The sequence below is a fragment of the Micromys minutus genome (genome assembly GCF_963924665.1).
Source record: "Micromys minutus genome assembly, chromosome: 25".
In the NCBI taxonomy this organism is placed as follows: Eukaryota; Metazoa; Chordata; class Mammalia; order Rodentia; family Muridae; genus Micromys; species Micromys minutus.
The window spans coordinates 23,755,517-23,775,486 of record NC_137960.1 but is presented as its reverse complement, the minus strand read 5'-3'; the positions used below and the strand labels follow the sequence as shown (position 1 = coordinate 23,775,486).

Genomic DNA, 19,970 nt, shown 5'->3' with positions numbered 1-19,970 from the left:
ACAGAGGGGTTGCTAGAGGGGTAACGCCTAACCAGGGTCGCCCAGTGTGTGAGATGGGGTACCTGGGATTTGGCCTGGGACTAAATCTCAGGAGAGGACTCTCTACTAAATTTAAGTCACCCCCCACTATGGTTTTTCCCCCTCCGTCCTTAGACACAGAGAAACAGCAGAGGGAAGCATGCAGGCTGGACAGCATCCTTACCTCTACAGGGACAAATGACTTGGCAGTCTGGTTGTGACCCTGCCTTGGGACTAACTCAGAAGAAGTAGAGAGCGCTCCCAGCTGGGGACCCAGAGTCCTGACTTGGCCACCTGTCTATCTGGATTGCCTCTCCATACAGTTTAGGAGGCCCACTGACCTCCTGGAGGTAGGGGCGGGGTGGGGGAGGGGTGAGGGGGATAGAGTGCTTCAGGCCTCCCTGCAGTACCACAGAGCCTCCACCAGAGGGCACCCAGTATAATCACAGCACATGCCAGCAAACACCCATCCACACCATAGACGATGACCGTGGCCGTGGTGCTCCGGCGCTTGGCCACAATATTCTTGGCCACGCAGGTGTAGTTGGCTGTATCTGAGAGGCGCGCCTGGCGGATGATGAGGTTGTGGTCAATGGTAAGCAGGAAGTTAGTGTCCTGAGCGGGGTCGATGACATCTTCATTCTTGAGCCATTCCACCTGCAGAGGGGGGCAGTAAGGACTCATTGATGGGCCTCCTGCGTGGGGAGGGGGGTGGGGGGTGGTCCAAACATAGAACAGCGGGTCCCGCCTGTGTCCGTGCCTATGCCTAGGTTCACGCCTGGCAGCAACAGGTGCCAGCACCGCTGTGGGGAACATCATTTACCAGCTGAGTGTTCTCAGGAAGAGCCTCTGCTCTACCATCTATAAGATGGGTCTTGAAAAGCACCCACCCTATGGGGCTGCGGTGAATGTGACCTGCTGTTCCTATGGCGGGATCTGGTGTGAATGGGGTTCAGAAAGACAGGCAGAACCACAGGAAGTCTGGAGCTGCGGGTAAAGACCCGACCTGGCTGGCCACGCCCCCTCCTCACCTCAGCCACAGGCACCCCCTCCGGTGGGCGGCACTGCAGAAGGACCTCATGATCCAAGGGCACCTCCTTTGCCAGAGGCTCCTGGTCAAAGTTCTTGCGCAAGTCTGAGGAGAAAAGTTCCAAGAATATCAAAGGAGTGTTGATGGTAGCATGAAATGCCCACTGTGGCCACTAGGGGGCAGGGCACTCCTAAGGAACTGTTCACAGGGTTCTTTCACTTGTGGAAACAGGGTCCCCCCCCTCTCTGACTCTGGGAATTCGCCAGAAATCTTCCAGCTTCCTTTCACAGGTGGCAAGGGCTGCTGGGAAACCCCAGAGCTGAGGAGGCCTGGCCTCTGGGTCTAGGAGCCCAGGTAGTCTGGAGTAGCCTGGAGGGTATTCCTCTTTCTGACTTCAATGGGGAGATGGGAGGGATCATCAGGGAGACATACAGGCAATGCGGATGTAGGCTCGGCGACTCTTGGTGGTTCCCGAAGAGCTCCAGGCCACGCACTGGCACCAGTAGTCCTCGAGCCCGAAGAGTTCTTCCACTTGCTGCCGTGACACCTCGATCTGCACCTCTCGTACCCGCAAGCCTGTCAAAGAGAGGACGAGGACCGGTCCTCAGTGGCGAGGGAAGAAACCGCCTTCCTTCTACACCAGCCGGTGGCTTTCCTGCAGAATCCCACTGGCTTCCATCTAGATTTCTCTATGGCCGGTCCCCAGGGCAATGTAAAAACCAAAGCCTTCTGGGCTCTCGAACCCATTTGCCACCCAGCTGGCCTCAGCAGAAAGACCCGGGTCCTCCATGCAGCCTCCAGACCTCTTCAAAGGCCACTGCGCACGGTCTCCTGTCTGGATCTCTTCTGCCCCCTCTATGCCCAGGGAATTTCTAGTTACCAGCAGGTTGGCTCCTGCTAGTCCAGGCAGGAGCCACAAGCAGGCCTGTCCATCTTCTCTTGTCACCTCTGTCCTCCCATGCACGGGCTGTGGGCATAGCTAATGGGGGCAACAGCCCCAGATCCCAGGGCTAGCAGGTACCATGTGCCCTTGATAAGGGCAAGAGCCACGCTGTCACTGTTACTAGGAACCATGGGATTTTTTACTACCAGCACAGATCATCATCTGAGGCCCCCAGCAAGCAAACTGTCACTTGCTTAGACTAGAACTAGACTAGAACTCATGGCTGGCCCTAATTGGGAGAAGTGACTCACAGGCCACAAAAGGACTGGTTCTAAGAGGCCAGGAAAACCCATAAAGAATATAGAGGTGTTTGGCAGAGCCCAGAGAGTCCTGGTTCTCTGCCTGGCTGGCACTGCGCAAGAACCATTTTCTTGTCTCCCCACCGGGACCTCCTGCTATCAGAGGGAAGGACACGGGGACCAGAGAGGATGAATGACCTCTTCACAGTCAGCCAGCCTGGGGTTGACAGGCCAGTATGACCCTCCCTTAACAAAACCAGAAGAGAACAACCTAATCCACCATCCCAGGCTTGCTTTGTTTTGCGTCTAACTCTTACTTATCAGATTTTAGAGGAGAATGGAATGTCGAGTCTTTATTATTTTAGAACCCCCAGCACCAAGCTCACACCTGCAACTGAACCTCCTCTGGAGCAGTGCTCACGCAGGGGGATGTTCCGTGCTGTCTGGGGTGTGGCTTTCTGTCTGTCTGGGAGGGCCTGAAATCAGGGCTTTCCAAGGTAAAGCAGAAATTGAAGGAGAAAGAAGGCCCTCTAAGCTGGGGCCACTTATGCTTGCCAGCCTGTGGGAGAGGTTTAGAGCAGGTTGGTCCTCCACTTGGCAGCAAGGTGAGCCTCACCTCAGTGGGAGGCCCCATGCCTCTTCCCAGCCTGAGGTCCAGCACCAGCTCAGTCGTTCATGTGTGTGTAGGACATGGCACACCCAGCTTGTAATCCAAAGTGCTTGCCAAAGGAAATCTTACTGTTTATTCCTTAAATTCCACTTATCCCGTTATTTGTCTTTTTGAGACTGGCTCCTTATTCTTGAATTTTTGAGACAGTTCTCTGCGTAGTCCTGTCTGTACCTGAACTCAGAGATCCACCTCCCTCTTCCTCCTGAGGGCTGGATGAAAGGTGTGTACTACCATTGGCTGGTGAAACATTATTTAAAATATTTTTACAGTGGGTGTGTGCGTGCGTGCATGGGTTTATGTGTATGTGTGCATGGGTGCGAGTGTGTATGTGTTTATGTGTATGTGCATGTGTGTGTGTGCGCTCGAAACAGTACATCTAGAAGTCAGAAGACAGTTTTCTGGAGTCAGTTCTTTGTGGGGCCAGGGACTGAACTCAGGATGTAAGACAATCCCTTTACCCACAGCGCCATCTTGTCAGTCAACTTAGCATTTTATTTTTCGCCACATAAGGGACTGAACCCGGGGCCTTGTGAATACTGGTGAGAAATCTGCCACCTATCTACAGCCCCAGACCCTCTTTCCATTTTATTCTGAGACAGGGTCCCCAAAATAAACTTCAACCTGCCATCCTCCTGCCTCAGCCTCCAGAGTGGCTGAAGCTACAACCCTATACCATGAGACCCCAGCACAAAACCAAAACTTGATAGAATGCTGCAGAAATTGCAGGGTTTGGAGCATTTTGAATGTAGTTTTGTTATTTCATTTTTTGTTTGTTTGTTTGTTTAGGTTGGGGAAAACTATCTGATTCAGAATCTGAGTGAATTCAGAGTCCAAAAACGTTCTGAAATCTGAAACACTCCTGGTCCAATCAAGTGTCTTGACAAGGGCCACTCAACACATGTGACTCTTTTCCTTTATACCAAGGACAACTTCTGGCAAGGAAGCACGTCATGACTGTCACTGGAAAACGGTACTATTGTCCCTTAACAGAAAGCTATGGAAAAACACCACCAGTGTTGTCTTGTCTGGCACACACACAACTGCAGGACTGGCCAACTGTGTGGGACAGTGGGGGAGCCCCTACGGGGGCTGGTATCCAGCCCCTGGGGACCCCGAGGCCCATGGGGCATCCTGGCTCTGTGGCATCTCTGAGGAGCCCACCTGTGGCCTCATCCAGGCTCTCCTGTGTGACGTGGTCATTCTGGCTGACCCACTCGCCATTACACTTGAAGTAGATCTGCGTGGCGGGGACGGCTCGGCAGTGCAGTTCCACCGGCTTGTTCTTTACAATGTAGGCGTCCTGTGGTTCCAGCAGGAAGTGAGGGAGCTGTTCCGCGGGTGCCGATGGGAAGGAGTCCGGGAGCACCTGGCCTCCGGAGTCAGTGCCTGCGGAGGGAGAGAACCATGAAGTCCAGACTGAACCTCTCATCCTGCACTGTCTCTCATACAAGAGACCAAAGTTTTCTCGTCCTGCTTTGCGTTAAAGAGGACAGACTTTTCAGGCCTGGCTAGCTCCTGGGATGTTATGGTCCAGAGGCAAGGACACCCCACTAGGTATGTCCATGTCTCTGACTCTAATGGCTTCAGTCATCCCTGTACTACAGGCTGAAGCTAAAGTACAAACCAGACGAGCTCTGCCTCAAAGCCACCACTGCCTTGTCCAGCCCCACTGGTGACACAGAGGCCTCCAGGATCTCCAGAGTGTGTTGTGTGTTTGTGTGTGGGGGGGTGGCAACTCCAAGCCCAGGGCTTTAAGCATCCTGCAGACTCCTTAGGCTCACACCCTTACAGAACAGAGGAGAACCTTTAGAGCACACAGCTAGGCTAATCCGGTGGCCACCTCCTCCCCCCCACTTGGCCCAGTGGAAATGCCGTGTCCCTGGAAAGAACAGAACCTTGGGAGGTGAGACAAACAGGAAGGGAGGAAAGCAGGCCAGGCCTGTGATTGGTCACAATTCACTTAGGAAAATTGGCTTAACATCACAAATGCAGAACAATCAGGCAGCAGCTTGGGACAAGCAGTGGGGGGGCTTATGCTCCAAGTTCACCACTGGAAAAATGAAGGATGGCCTCTGTGTTTGTGTGTGTGTGTGTGTGTGTGTATTGGTGTGTGTGTGATGTATGTTGTGTAGTGTATGTGTGGTGTGTGTATGTGTGTGATGTATGTGTGGTATGTATATGGTGTGTGTGTGTGTGTGTGTGTGTGTGTGTGTGTGCGCGCGCGCGCACAGCCCCTCTCACCAGCCAAGTAGGTTCCCAAGAGGCCTAAAATTTTTCAGAGAAAGGGGTGGCTCTGGAAACTATCCCCAAAAACATGGTATCTCAGAGTTATTTCATGTCATTTTTCATAGGTAGATCTATGATCCTAGCTTCTAAAGTACTCACACATACATACACATGAACACACACATACACACACATACAGGCATGTACTCTTTTTTTTTTTTTTATCCCATTTCTACAACTTACTACCTAGGATGCTGTATGCACACCTGTTGGGCACAACACAAGTTCTCAGAGCAGTGCCCTCTCCCATCCCCGTTTGTCAAAGTCCTTAGTTCCTTGGTCTCCACTGCTTGGCTTTGCAGTGACCTGGCTAACTAAAAGAGAGCCCGGTAACAATGGTAAGACAGTGAACTGCCTCACAGCTTTTTCAACAACTATTCTCTGGCACCCTGAGGTGGTGCAGTAGTTTGGGAACTGCATCCCTAAGTCAGGGGTCCCAGACTCTACCTGGCACCAAACACAGGCTTGGTATACTCTACTTAGTTGAGGGTGACCTTGAACTCCGGGCCCTCCTGAGGTCCACCTCCCAGATGCCAGGGTCACAGGTTTGCACTGCACTATCTAAGCCTCACCCCTAGCTTCCTGACCCTATGGAATAAAAGATCTCCGTGGGGTTTGTTTAAATACCACCCCAACTCCTCACCAATTTTAACTTTTGAACACACACACTTCCAAGGACCATTCTCGACTTGGCTGCTTTGACAGATCAACAACAACCCACAGATGCCACTGGCTTGCCATCTCAGTCATGACACTGACCGTGGAGGTCACAAAGCTTCCTGGTCTCTGCCAGTCCAAGCCATGACGCAAATCTTGGAGGCCACACCTCACCTCTGGAGGTCTTGGCCCCCAGATTCACCTCTTTAGTCTCCTGTCTCTAAGGCCAGGTTTGAGTCACACACACACACACACACACACACACACACACACACACACCCCGTCTCCGGTGTTCTCCCTCGGGTTTGGGGACAAGTGAGCGGTGCGGGCACTGTATGTGGGAGCTCTGAGACTCCTTAGCATCCTCAGTGAGTGTTCTGGAGGGCAGGGGATGTGTCACACACGTCCAGTGGACCTCAGTGTTCATGACAGGACACAGGGTAGAGACGGGCAGTGGGGATGGCAAGGTTGTTCAGTCCACAGGCTTCTCCCCGGGGCAGTGAAGACGCTGGCTCTAAAGGTGCCAGGACCTAAGGCACCAGAGTAGGCAAGAGGCAGAGGACCAAAAAGGGACCAGCTTCCAAGAGGTCCCAGCCTAAGGACACTATTCTCTTTTCCTTCCTTTAAAAGGGTCTCGCTCTGTAGACCGTGCTTCCCTCAAATCTAGCCCTCCTGTCCCAGACTCCTGAACACCTCAATTATAGGCATATGTCACCAACCCCATTCTTGTCACTTCATGAAGAGGGAGTAGCTTTGCTTTCCCCGAGGTGACCTTTGACCCCAGGCTCAGGCTGGGCAGAAGTGGGTAGGTTGTCCAGAGCCCTCTGACCTGGTTCAAATACTCAGTCCCAATTAGATCTGAGAAGGTGGTTTGCCCCTTGCCTGCTAACTTCAGGGTGCTTCCACGAGACTTGTCACCCAAGGAACCAGATGAAAATGTGCCCTGAGAACAGTGGTCCGGCAGTCTGTGCAAAGGGAATGTTCTCCAGATATACTTGTGTGGGGATCTGGAGACCTGTGCTTTGGGGGTCCTTGGCCATTGTCACCTGAACCCCTTAAAGAAAGTTGATCTGGAGTTCTGCATGTTACCAGCTCAGAAATGAGGGGCCACTAACAATATCACACAACAAACTAACCCAGCCAGGTCAGAGTTCTGTTTCTGGCTCAGGGCCGGTGGTTCAGAAAGATGCTTAGCTGGGGTAGGTAAGTGCCCAGTGTCCCACATCGGAACATAAACACCCACCATTCCTTTCTGGGGCCAGACTTTGCTCCAGGGTAGAGGTCCCAGCACAAAGCTGCCGTTTGGTGGGAAGCGTCTTGGCACCTCCATTACTCTCCTTTGTCCCTGGGGCCGAGGGACCCTGGCACGGTTCTAGGAATCTATCTACAGCAGAGCAGGACCACATGCGTCCAGGGCTGGCTGGCACAGGACAGGAAGGCGAGGAGGGGGTAGGGGAAGTGTGCACAGAACTGTCCCACGCTGGGCACATTTATCATCAGTAATCACGGTGGCTCCTCAGCCTCTCTGGACACCAGCTAATTCTGTCTCCCACTGCATGGAAAATCTCTCCCATTCACTGTGGGCCGCTGTGCTCAGTGGGGAGTGGGCAGAGCTGGAGGAAACAAGCCAACTTATTATTATGTTTTAAAAACACAAACCCCATAGGCCGGGCCCCTCCTTGGACACAAAAACACTGCCTCCATCTGGCCCTGGCTCCTGTGGGGTTCAGGCTGCGGTCCCCCTCAGGGGCTATTACAATGGCCATTGCTGATGACAAATGGGGGCTGGTCAGCTTGGAGGACACCAAGTTGCTCCTAACAAAGAAGGCTTCTCACCCAGCCCTGTTCCCACACCCTCCACAGACCCATCCGTACACATGACGTCATTTCCTGTGAAGGCCACAGGAAGTAGCCTTGCCAAGAGGGCTGTAACTTGCAACCTAAGGAGGGTCCAAATTCTGTGAGGTCTCCCTCCGAGGCTCAGACTTCAGGCTAGAGTAGCCCATGCCACTTGTAAGAGTGGGAATGGTCACTGGGTCATCTGATTCACAGAGCCCCTTGGAGAAGCTACGCTGACCACCCTCCCTCTGGATCCTTCTCCTGAACCCTGGGCATGGACATCTCTATAGTTAACTTCAGTGCCAGGCTTGGTGGAGTCAGAGCCCCGAAGAACAATCTTCTGCTTCCTCCTCTCCTGGGTAAGGGGACCAAGATCTCTCATCCCGCCTCTTCCAGAAAAAGAGCTTCAATCTTGCTCACAGCACTTAAAAGCCTTGCCGGTATCATGCGCACCAGCCAAGCCACAAGCTTGAGTTGCTGCTCCATTTTACAGGGCTAGAAACTGAGGCTCAAACGTCAAAGGATACACCTAAGACCATCCATCCATACTGATGATCCTGTGGACCATTGAGAATAGCTATGTCGGTCATCTTGGCCTCAAGCCCAGCATGTGGGCCCTTCCCCTTGATCTGACCATCCTATGTTCCAGACCTGTTTGGCACTTCAACCAAATAAGCTAAGCTTATGCCCACAGGATCACACACACCAAACCAGATGCTCCAGACCACATGGCAACCCCACTCCTCCCAGCCTGCAGGCCCTTCCCCATTGGACTTGAGGCTCACACTTCCTGCTCTAGAGCCACCCAGGCCATCTGGGATAACCCTCCCTGACCTCTCTCTTTAGAGTGTATCCCTTCCCCAGGTTCCCTACTCTTCAGGAGCCATCTCAGTTCCAACGCTGTAAGCTCAGGGCATTCCTGAGCCAAGCGTCCCACACCAGCCTCTCTCATCTTCACTGTTTGTCCTTGGCCTACAGACCCTAAAGCTAGCTAGGCCTCTATAGAGCAAATTCCAGGAGGTTCCTGGGGCTCCTCCTGTGGAGCTGGGCCCACTAGGGAAGTAGGCTTTTCTCTGGCTGTGCTGGCCAGCTTCCTGGGAAGCAACTGGGGGTACAGGAGAGAGCCTGGGTCACAGGAACCCACTGGAACCCTGGATCCTCACAGCTCATCTGATAACTGTCCTCTGAAACAGAAACCAGAGAGGTATGTTTTTTGCCTTAGATCTCATAGTATGTGATCAGTAGAGCCACTGGGCACTAGACCCTCAGGGGCATAGCAGGGGCTTTATGTTAAAATTCTTTGCTTTGGTCTGGGGGCAAAGTTCAGCAGTACAGCACTTACCCAGTATGCACAGGCCCTGGGTTCAATCCCTGACACCTCGTAAGTAAATTAAAACCTTACATTTGCTTCTAATTAAAAAAAAAAGTTTGGTCTGTTCTGATTATAAAGATAATCATACCCTGGATATTCAGATGACACCAAGAATGGTTTGGGGAAAATAAATATGAAAATAAAACCAACCTGCCCCACCATGGCCTTTGATGGTTTGATTTTGTTTTGTTTTGTTTTGGGGGGGGTGTTTTTATTTTTTATTTTATTTATTTATTTATTTATTTATTTTTGTTTTTAAGACAGGACTTCTCTGTATAAGAGGTTAGCTTTAAACTCAGAGATCTGCTGGCCTCTACCTCTATAGTGCTGGGATTAACCTATAGTGCTGGGATTAACGGTATGCACTGTCACACCTAGCCTAAATACTTTATTATTTGAGAATTTCACACATGCAAGGGCTCTTCCTCCTCCTCCATGCAGCAGACATCAACTACTGATACCCCACAAGTGTAGGAATCTCTCATCTCTCGGCTTCTACCATCCCATACCCTTCTTGGTCTGGAAGCCATTGGTGCTGTCTGACACCCCAGGGGGCTGTCCTTAGAGAGTCCACTTCTCACAGGGCCTTGGTTTTCCCATCTGGGACATGGGATCATTTTAATTTGTTCTGCCAAATTCAAGACAGTGAGCTTCTTAAATTTTCATTAGTCTAAAATCCTTTTCTCAGCTGGGCTGCCCTGTCAGCTGCTAATTTCTCTAGTTCTCTTTGAGAAAGAGATGGGCTTCAAAGGGGTGCGGGGGGGGGGCAAGCTAACAGCATTTCTTTCTTCCTTCCTTCCTTTCTTTCTTTCTTTCTTTCTATCTTTTAAAAGAGTTATTCATTTATTAGATATACAGTACACTGTAGTTATCTTTAGACACACCAGAAGAGGGCATCACATCTCATTACAAATGGTTGTGAGCCACCATGTGGTTGCTGGTATTTGAACTCAGGACCTCTGGAAGAGCAGCCAGTGCTCTTAACCGCTGAGGCATCTCTCCAGCCCAGAATTTTTATTTTTATTTTTATTTTGAGACAGGGGTGTTGTTATGTAGACCAGGCTGGCTTTGAACTGGCAGCAATCCTCCTGCCTCCTGAATGCTGGGACCTCAGGCATGCAATCATGCCTGGCTTAGGTCTGATAGACAACCTTGGGTTTCCAGGGTCCCGGGGCAGACTTCCCACCTCTCTGTGGCCTGCTCTGTGATGACACAGAGCTGTAAAAGGCTGATGCAAGCTGGAAGAAGGGAATGAAACAAACTCCATGGGGCAGATGGAGCTGTTGCCAGCCCCCGTGGGACACAGGTCCCTGTTCTGCCTGCCTGCTTGCACCTGCTGATGAAATCACCAGGTCTCCTTGGCTCAGGGCTGGGCCTGCTCACCTGGTTTTCCAAGTGAGCTGCAGGTGGCAGGTGAGAGGGCAAGAGGACACAGGGATGACACACTCCAGGTCACAGGACCCACTGTCACCTCAGGAGTTGGCCCCATCTCTGATGCCCCCGTGGCATAAATCGGAGACACAACAGGCTCTTGGTTAGTTCCTACCCATGGAGTTCTTGGGTGGAATAAGGAAAGAAACCTGGATCTAAGGAAGGAAAACACTTGAAAGGTCCCAGATCAGCTACTAGCCCACTGGGTGACTCTGGGCCAGCGAGCTGCCTTAACCTCCTGGGACCTCAGTTTGTTTATCTGTAGAAGTGGTGTGTGGTGGCACAGTGCCCACCACGGAGGCAGTAGGGGGCCAGAGAGTGACAGCACTTGGGGACAGCAGTACTGGGTGGAGGCTGGGTTCCTAGGGACGTAGAGCCACTGGTTGGGCAGAGATGATGCTCCGTGGGGAGAAAGAATGGAAGAGGAGAAGTCAACTCCCCAGGGTCTTGGAGAAGCCACCAGAAACATGCTGGGATGGAGACCTGCTGGGACCTCCAGAGGCATTGGGAACAGTAGGCTCTTGGCTGCATGGTGAGAGATAGACCCTAGGGGAGACTATGGGTAGTAGTCTTCTAGAGAGCTTCGTCTGACCTTCCCTGCCAAAGGGTAATGGGCCTCAGGTCATGGCTCCCTGCTTAGCCCTCAGGGGGGACAGAAAGTCACTGGACATGACCAGCAAAGTTTGTACTGGTGGTGATGGAAGGAAGGCTAAGGTGGCTCACACCACCATTGGGGCTGGGACTCATGGCTTCCCAGCCAGAGTTTGGGAGGCAGAGCTGTTCCCAGGCCCCACCCCCCATTCCCTGGTCAACAGTCCTTGCACGGGGGGGGGGGGGGGGGGGATGGACACGGGGAAGTTCAGTTACTTGCCTAAGTCCATAGAGGAGTGTCAGCCACCCAAACCCGAGTCCCTCCTCCGCATGTTTCTTAAGCAGTTTGGTATTGTGTCGGAGTGACTCAGATCAGTTACGGTCAGCTCCTGCGATGGTTGATCAAAGACTTTTCACAACAAGGAACCAAAGGAAAGACATGGCACCACGGTGCCATCTCTGGTCCCTGTGCCCCTGTAGGGAAACACCTCCTCTCTCGTTAAACAGATGTCACACTGTGGAATGTCCAGTGAGGACACAGGAGGAGGCACTCAGAGCGGAACCGGGCCACACCAGGAGGTTCTAGTCTAAGACACTCCGAATCTCAGCTACCGTCTTCGGTAATGTCCAAGTCATATATAGGATCTGAATCAATAACTGCTGTTTACCGAAAGTCATCTGGTTACTAGATGGCCGAGTGAAAGGCAGCCAACCCCGGGACAGCGGATGTGCCACCGGCAAAGAGCAAGCATGTCCCTTAGGCTGCTTCCCTGGACGATCAGAGAGTATTTCAAAAGGTCTTTGACTAGTCATTGTCACTAGGGCAGGGAGAGTGTCTCAAATACAGAGACTGGAGGTGTGGCCCTGGGTAGCCCAGCACATTTCCTCTCAGACTGTCCATCCTCTGGTTCCTTTACAGGACACTTCTGAGGTTAAGAGTGGCTCATATCACCGGGGAGAGGGACAGCAACAACTTCCCCAAGTCCCCTGGGAATCCAAAGTTCAAAACAATAGAACGTCTCGTTGCCCTTGATGTGGAGGTTTTGTAGGTGGCTAATTTTAGCCGAGGGCTACAGCTTTTTCCCAGCCACGTCACTGGTCACTGTCTCGGCCCTGGCCCCGGACAAAAAGGTCTTGCTTTTCCTCCCCAGCTGGGAGCTAAGGACTGCCTGGCGTCCAGGACAATTCCCTTTGTGCCTGCTTCCTGGTGGCTCTCAAAACTCAGAGAATGGTCAGCCTTGAGCCGCAGCTTCAGCTCTCTGGCCCCTCAAGTCTTTGCAGCTAAGGTCCTCTCATTATTATTCCCAAGAGGTGGGACTGGTGGGAAAAGACCAGCAAATTCCCTCCAGTCTTCGGGGTCAGGGCGGAGTGTGGGGCTGATTGATGTGCTAGCCGCAGTTCAGAGAGGGTGATGAGTGGCTCCAAGTCACAGAGCACTGGGGGCAGAGCTGACCCTGGACTGTGCATTTTTCTGGATACACCTAAGCCAACTCTGTGATTAGCGCCAATGCTGTGAGTGGCATGCACCTTGACACCATCTGGGGGTGAGAGGCTACCTCCCCACTTTGCTGCCCTTTGCCTGGTGACTCCTGGCTCCTTCCTCAGGCCTTACTTACCCTGCCCGCAGACCCTGTACCACCACCAACAGGACCCTGTCCCTCCTCTTGCTTGTCTTTCTTTACGAGACCCATGTCACTTCCTAAAGCTCAGGTGCACTGGTATGCTTCCTTGTTAACACCAGACTCCTCCAGACCCCAGGGTTCCAGGGGACAGACTCACTACCACGGTGCATACGTTAATCATGTGTGTGGGTGCCGAGCAATCTAAAGACCCTAGGACAGGGGCCTGGAGACCCCCGCTGTGTCAACTGAAGCCACAGGATCTTGGGAGACTAAGTGACTGAACCTCTTGAGGCTTGGGAAAAGGACATCTTCACATCCACTGCAAGCAGTATGGCCTCACCATGCTTTCATTTCGAGCCTGACAGCACGAAGGCACGGCTTTGTCTATTGCTGTGCCTCTGCATTAGGCTGGGATATGACAGACACCTTTCATTTAAGGCACGGTCTCAAAGAGCCCAGGCTGGCCTTGAATTCACTATGTAGCCAAGGTTGACCCGGAGTTTCTAAACATTCAGCATCTGCCTCTCGAGTGCTAGAATTATCAGCCTCCGTTGTCACCTCTTTATGCAGTGCTGGGGATTGAACCCAGGTCTTCATGCATGCCAGGACAAGCGCTCTATCAACTGAGCCGTGTCCCCAGATGTTTTTGGTATATTGTAGATGTTTAAGCACTGAAGTCCCTGGACTCTCCTCTGGAGGCCTCACCTTTCCACACAGAAAAGAGGTAGAGGGAGCCTTGGGGAGCGTGCTCAAGGCCAAGGACAGCCCCCATACCCCCAACCAGCTCCCTGTGCCTCCCTGTAGAGGCAGGCCACTTCTGTGTCCTGCCCCAGCAGCCACTCCAGCCGGCCAGCATGCTGTAATTAGAGCGCTCCTTGCAGGCCCTGGTAATGAGGGGGTGTCTGGTGCCAGCCATAATTACAGCCTGGTTGGAAGGCACAGGGGCCGCCTCCAAGCCACATTACAAAAGTCTGCAGCGGGACTCCCGCCCCGCCTGCTCCCTTTTTATGGGGTTGGTTTAAAGGGAGGGACAGGAGAAGCCAGCTCAGGCTGGGGGCTGCGGTCTTGGGAGAGTTGAGCTCTGAGAGTCCGGGCCTGTACTGCTTTGAAATTATGCTCCTGCCTCACCCCTACCCCACCCACGCCAACATTCCCATCCAAGGTAGAGGTCAGACATGCAACCACACCAACGGAGGTATCCCTGTGGCTCTCAGCTAGGTCCAGGGTCACAGGCCTTAGACAACAACCCCAAGATGACATAGCACACCTATTCACTTAACTAAGGGTCAGAGGGCTTAAACGACTCAGTCTCAATCACATAGCCAGTATGGGCAGATCCTAAACTCTGGTATAGCCTGTGTCCCTGATGGCAGTGGCACAGGGCAAAGGGCAGACAGGGCTCAGCCAAGCCTGATAGCCGTACAGTTTGCAAGCTGGTACTTCGGAAGCCCACTGGAATCTTCCTCTTCTTTTAAGAGATGGAAAAACTTGGGCCAGGGTGTTGCTGGGTGGCAGGGTGCCTCCTTTAGCATGTTCAAGACGAGACACAGGGTTTGATCACCAGGATGGGGTCCAGAGATTAGAATCTCAGACTCACGTTTTGGCAGAGATGCAGGATCCAAGGACATAAAGCCAACATGGCAAGGCCTTGTCTACACCATCCTGACCTTTGTTGGCCTCAGGATGTTAGTGTGGATAGGAAGAAGTTATTCCAGGGGGTAAATTTGTGGCTGTCTGGCATATCCCCAGGCATGACAGACACCACTAATCAATAGCAGAACATCTGGACAGTGTATCCGTGCCCTTCTTAGCACAGAGTACAATGAAAAGACTCTACAATCCTTGATTTAATGGGTCCCCACCCTCCCTCCCTCGACCCAGAGAACACCATCTGGAATTGGGTGACTTGACTTCCTTAGTGACCAGTGGCCATGCTCGGTCAGCCTGCCATCCCAACCTCACTGATATGAAACTTCCTGGGTAGGCTCCTGTTAAACCCCAGTGCAGACCAGGGGCCATTATAATGTACTGCCCCAAAGGCAGCTTTAGTAAAGAAGTATCATGTTTCTGGAGAGCCATCTAACACAGCAGCAGGCATCTTTGTACTTGGCCCCCATTCCCCTCTCCCTTCCACACCCTCCTCTCAGACTTCTCTCCCAGCCCAAACACCAGGCTCCAACAACCACTGCTAACCCGAGACAATGGAACCTCTAAGATGCTTCCTCTGGCCCACTGTACCTGGTACCCCTCAGAGCCTCCCAACAGTGCCTCTAATCCTGGCTGTTGCCAGCCTCAAGGGTAAGAGTTGCCATAGAGGTTAGTGTGGGCAGGGACCAGACATGGTGGACACAGCTCCGCCAGCCCCAGCCTTTCTTACACAGCTTAGGCCCTGGAAGACAAGAAGCCCCTGAGAGTAGGGGGCATAACTGCCTCATCTGCTTTGCTGAGCCAGGACCAGAGGGCATTTTTCAGAAGGATACATTAATTAGGGAACAGGGCAGCTGGCCACCAGGACTATGGGCCTATATAGGTCCAGCCTGTTCTTGGCCAGCTTCTACCTCCAGTGTGGCTTGGGCAGGGGCCACAGCACCCCCATGCCTCTGCAGACTGTGGCCTCTGACATAGAGCACTGGATTCTAAGATGTGTTTCCCGTGCAGAGCTCTGGTTCTTGGAGGTGGGAACGGCGTCAAAGAGGCTCAAGGAGCTGAGTTGCCCCTTGTGACAGAGGCAAGGGCAACAAATCCCTGTGCTGGGCCACTGAGCCCTGCTCCTGCATGTCCCCACTAGCAGAGACAATGACAAAAGTCCCTTTTGGCCACTGCCTTGTTTCTCAGAAGTTTCAGCTCAAACCCTAAGCTGTGTGGTGCCAGGTGTGGTCCCCAACACACAATGTCTTTCACCTCAAGAACTGCCTGCCCTGCCATCTGTCCCAACTGGAGTGGCCAGAACCCGTGCTCCATCCTCCACCTTGCCCCAGGCACCGGGGTGATCAGTCTCGGGCCTCTGAGCCCCTATTAACTCCTCTATAAAATGGGAGTCACACTGAGACTCCCAGGCCACTGCTAAGGCAAACACAGGCCCGGGCCCGGTATGAAATTGGCCAGCGCAGGTCAGAACACTGGGGCTCAAGTCTGCCCCACAGACTCTTAACTATCTGGCTATGGGGTGGAGCCTTCCAGTCTCCCCAGTTTCGTCCATGGTCTTTGATAGGTCTTATGAAGTCAAAAGTACTTTATAAACTGTAAAGGGCTGTCCAAGCCTACGATTAGTCACTGTCATTTTTCTAATTATCTACTTTATTTCATTGACTCACCTCCGCCCTGCCCGCCCTCCAGTGCTACCTCCATCCCAGCTCAGCTTGTAGAACTGCAGAGATGTCTGGTTTATAGAACGCCAACAGGCCTGTACCTTGAGGCCCGAGCTTTTCCTTAGAAAGGGCAGGGTCAGTTGTCCTTGGGCAGAATGGAGGAAAAAGGGCTTTGAATACTTGGTTCTCTGGCAGGAGGACCTTTACCCTTCACTTGGATGCTCTGAAGGACTGGGTGGGAACCAAATCCAAGAGAAACAGCCACAGATGCGTGAAGACCTTGGTGACTGGGGGTGGGGAGGGAACACGGCAAGAGCTCATTGCATAAAGCCATCCTTGGCTTCTTCTGCCTTTTCCTTATAGGAATTTGGGAGACCCCGTGCTGTTTGACTTTGGTCAAAGCCTTCCCTACTATACACCTGCCTCCTCAACATAGGCAGTGCTTCTAAGTTCAATGGCTTGTCCTGAGACCTAGGTGTCAGGAGTAGAGGTTCTAGGAAAGTATTTCAGCTGCAGGAGAGAATACCATGCTGTCTAGGTGGGGGGAGGGGGAGGGCAAGAATAGGTTTAGAGGGGCAGCTGCAGCTTTGACCCTTAAGAACAAGAGTGGAAGAGACCACCAGGCTTTGACCTGGTCCGAAAGGCTTCCTCATCTGGGCATTGGCAGCAGGTGGGCAGAGACAAACACAAGCATTTAGTGTGGGTGTCTCCAGCCTCACCAGGAGGTGGGGGCCTGGCTCTGCTCTACCCAGAACTAGGGATACCTACCTCACCCTTGCCTTAGTAAAAAGGAACCAACACACAGAATAGTAACTTGGCGTCAACAGCTGTGAGATTTTAGGTGAGTGGCTTTGCCTCTCTGAGCCCTATTCCTCCCCCTGTAAGTCCCTAGACAGGGAGATAAGAATAAATCCACTCATACATGGTATTACTCTGGTAGCTAGCCAGACACTTGTCTAGCTCTCTGGCCTTTATTTTCCTGGCTGCGGAATGGGCACACCTCCACGGGGCCATCAGCAAGGCACATATGCAGGGCAAGCACTCAGTGTGTGTGGGAACTACTGAGACCAGGTGACTTGGCAGCGTTCTCTGCACACCTGGCCACAGTCACCTCTCAGCCTTGCAACAGGCACACGTTGTTGTCAGGTCCCAGGTGGCTGCTGGGCCCCCGGCCAGAAGCAACACCTTCCCAACCCACACACACCTCCAAGGAGCACCTGGCATGAGGAACTCACCGCCCAGCGGTGGGCTGCCAAGGAGAAGGGATACCAGAGCCTAGGCAGGTGGCCCTGGGCACTGCTTTCGTCTCAGTGGGGTCCAGCAGGTTTGCACTAGCCACCTAGGTGACCGGTTCTGAGGCCTTCAGGGGGAGGAGGCCGAGAACACAGAATCTGAACTATGGTCAGCATTCGTTCCCGTAGGATTAGAAAGCTCAACCCCAGCCTCCTACCTTTCCCATGAGGTAATATAATTATTCCATTTAGCAGGCGGGGGTGGGGTGGGCAGAAGCTCCGCAGCAGAACACTCTGAGTTGTGGAATATACGGGTGGGTGGGAATCAGGCTTCAACTTCCCACCTCAGAGGTAAGGGACGTGGTGACATCTGGGTACCGTCCCTTCCTGCTTGCCCCTCAGTGCCTGACAGAGAGAAACCACAAGATGCTTCAGCTATCGAGGGACCCGCTTGGTTGTGGGACCAGTGTCCTCAACTATCCGGGGTCCTGGCCCTTCCTAACCCCCTCAGTTCTTGTCACCCTTGAACCTCCCTGACATTCCCTGTACAGCTGTCCAATGTCCTCTTGGCCTCTCCAAGTTTATCTTCTCTTCTCCCTCACCCCCATGCTGGCTGGACTTCAACTCAGCAGAGGGGGGGGGGCAGGGGGCCTGGGCTCTGGACTCAGCTCAGTGGTTTGTGACTTTGGAAAAGTCATGACCCTCTTTCAGCCTTGCTTTTCCTCCTACCAGTGAAAGGTCAGATGAGATGCTTAGATAGTCACTTAGACACAGAGGCTGGGGTGCCGTTGAGCATCTGGGACCTCAAGTCTGAGGTCACATTTTGAATCCCCACTGGGTGCCTGAGCAAGCTGGTCTGAGGAATGGCAGGCAAGGGGCCAACCTCCACACAGGCACCTCCTGGTCTCCATCTGCTCTCTCTCTCTCTCAGAGCTTTCTGGACTGGGCTCAGGCCTCTGTCTGAAGGTCTGAAGTCCCCTAGGCTCCCATCCTGCTCTTCACCTGTGGTGACTGCTCCCCCCTCCAATACTCCCCCATCACTAGATCCATTCCTGGCAGAATTATTTCCCTCTGTGTGAGCTTCCATTAGGCAGGAAGCACAGCAGTTGCAGGCAGGGCACAGGAGAATAAGGTGGCCATAAATCACTAGGCTCTCCCCTCACCACCACCAAGGCTGCCGGCTCCGCATCCCCTCCCTTCCTGGAGGAGCGATGGCTGGGTCGCTTGTGACTCTGCGAGGGACCGGGCAGGCACTCAGGACTCACCTAGTCACTTCTGAGTAAGCCTTTATGACCATAACAGTTCAACTTTCTTCGAGGTGACACCTGGCTCTCCAGAGGGAAGGGCCAAGGTTGGGAAGAGATCAAGTCATTGAGACTTGAAGAGGGTTACATCAAACTCACAGAACAAAACTCTAACTCTGCCTCACGGGCTCTCTTGGAAAGAATGTGAGACGGAACACCCAGGAAATGTGGGTGTTGCCATCAAAGAGCGCAGTTTTGTCCCTATTTAGAGCTACCTCTTCTATGCCACGCCTCCCCCTTTGCAGCACACGACAGATAGCGCTTTTGTTTTGGGGTATGGGGTGCGGGGAGTGAAGGAAAGCTCAGCAGATCTTTCTGTGTCGGAAAGGGTGAGAATCAGCCGTGCTAGCTTAGCTGGGCGAGGAGCCTCTGGCTTCCTCCGTGAACAAAGTTTGGTTGAGGAAATTAAAGGAGATCACAGGGGTGATATTAAAAGAGCAAATTACTTTAAAAGGCTTCCGCTTGGTCCAGATCTGACTGCAGATGGATGTCGCTAATTAGCAACGAGGAGTGGCCTGATCAGTGAGGCTTGTGCTTCTAGGGGTTCTGGAAGTGAGAGCCACCCCACCCCCCAAGTGCCTCCTTTGCCGTCCTCCCCTGGTTGGTGAGGCTCAGTGATGGACGGAAGATTCTTCCATGTCTGTACCCATCCTTTGGGGTTACTGAGAGGATGAAGTTGGGAGGCGATTCCTACCCAGATCCACAAAGCAACCTGCCAGGACGTACAAAACAAGGCATGACTTTCTACCCATAGCTCCACTCGTGGGAAACTCTCACGAGGAACTCTACCAGCTGTGATCGCAGCGATGTTAGCCACAGCGTTACTTACCAGAGTAAAATGCCCCTCTGGCAGAGTGAAGAAGGCCTGGGATACAAACTGCATGCGCTCAGGTATGACAGTACTAGCTAAGAAGTTTGCACAATTATTCAAGGACAGTCCCCCGGGGATGTTACAAGAGGAGATCAGAGAGATACTAAGTACATGATTAAACCATAAAACAAACCCGGGCATGCGCCTGAGAGGAAATGTACCAGCAGGCAAGAAAGAGTCAGGTCTGGGTGGGAAAACGAGCCAGTGTTTCTCACAACTTTTGGGGTGGGGTGGGGGTGGGGATGCAATTGCACTTATCTGGACAATGTAAACAAACAAGCAAATAAACCTCTTCCTGGACTCCCAGATACTCCCAAAGCGCAGAGCCTGAAGTTGTTTCAAAGGACCCAGGCAGGGATGCTGAGAAGGTTCTGAGTGAGCTTCCCTAGCGAGTGGCACTCTAGGTGGCCTGGGGGCGGAAGCCCAGGGGCCATGGCTACCCATCAGAGGCTACACCTGTTCTAACAGGAAAAGTACCTCTGAAAACCCGTCATTGTTCTCTGGCTAGGAGGAAAGTGAGGGGCAAGAACAGAGCCCACTCTAAAGCCAGGAAATAA

The 19,970-nt window shown here is 52.7% G+C and overlaps 1 protein-coding gene across 1 annotated transcript in view; it reads right to left on the bottom strand.

Moving 5' to 3' along the window:
* Positions 1-19,970, bottom strand: part of UNC5B (unc-5 netrin receptor B) — a 64,019-nt gene that overhangs the window by 13,809 nt on the left and 30,240 nt on the right. The window contains exons 2-5 of the mRNA XM_080938033.1: positions 4,062-4,286; positions 1,481-1,624; positions 1,050-1,153; positions 495-675 (exon numbers count right to left, since the gene is read on the bottom strand). Coding sequence (XP_080794159.1) covers positions 495-675; positions 1,050-1,153; positions 1,481-1,624; positions 4,062-4,286 — 654 coding nt within the window. The remainder of the gene's footprint in view (positions 1-494; positions 676-1,049; positions 1,154-1,480; positions 1,625-4,061; positions 4,287-19,970) is intronic.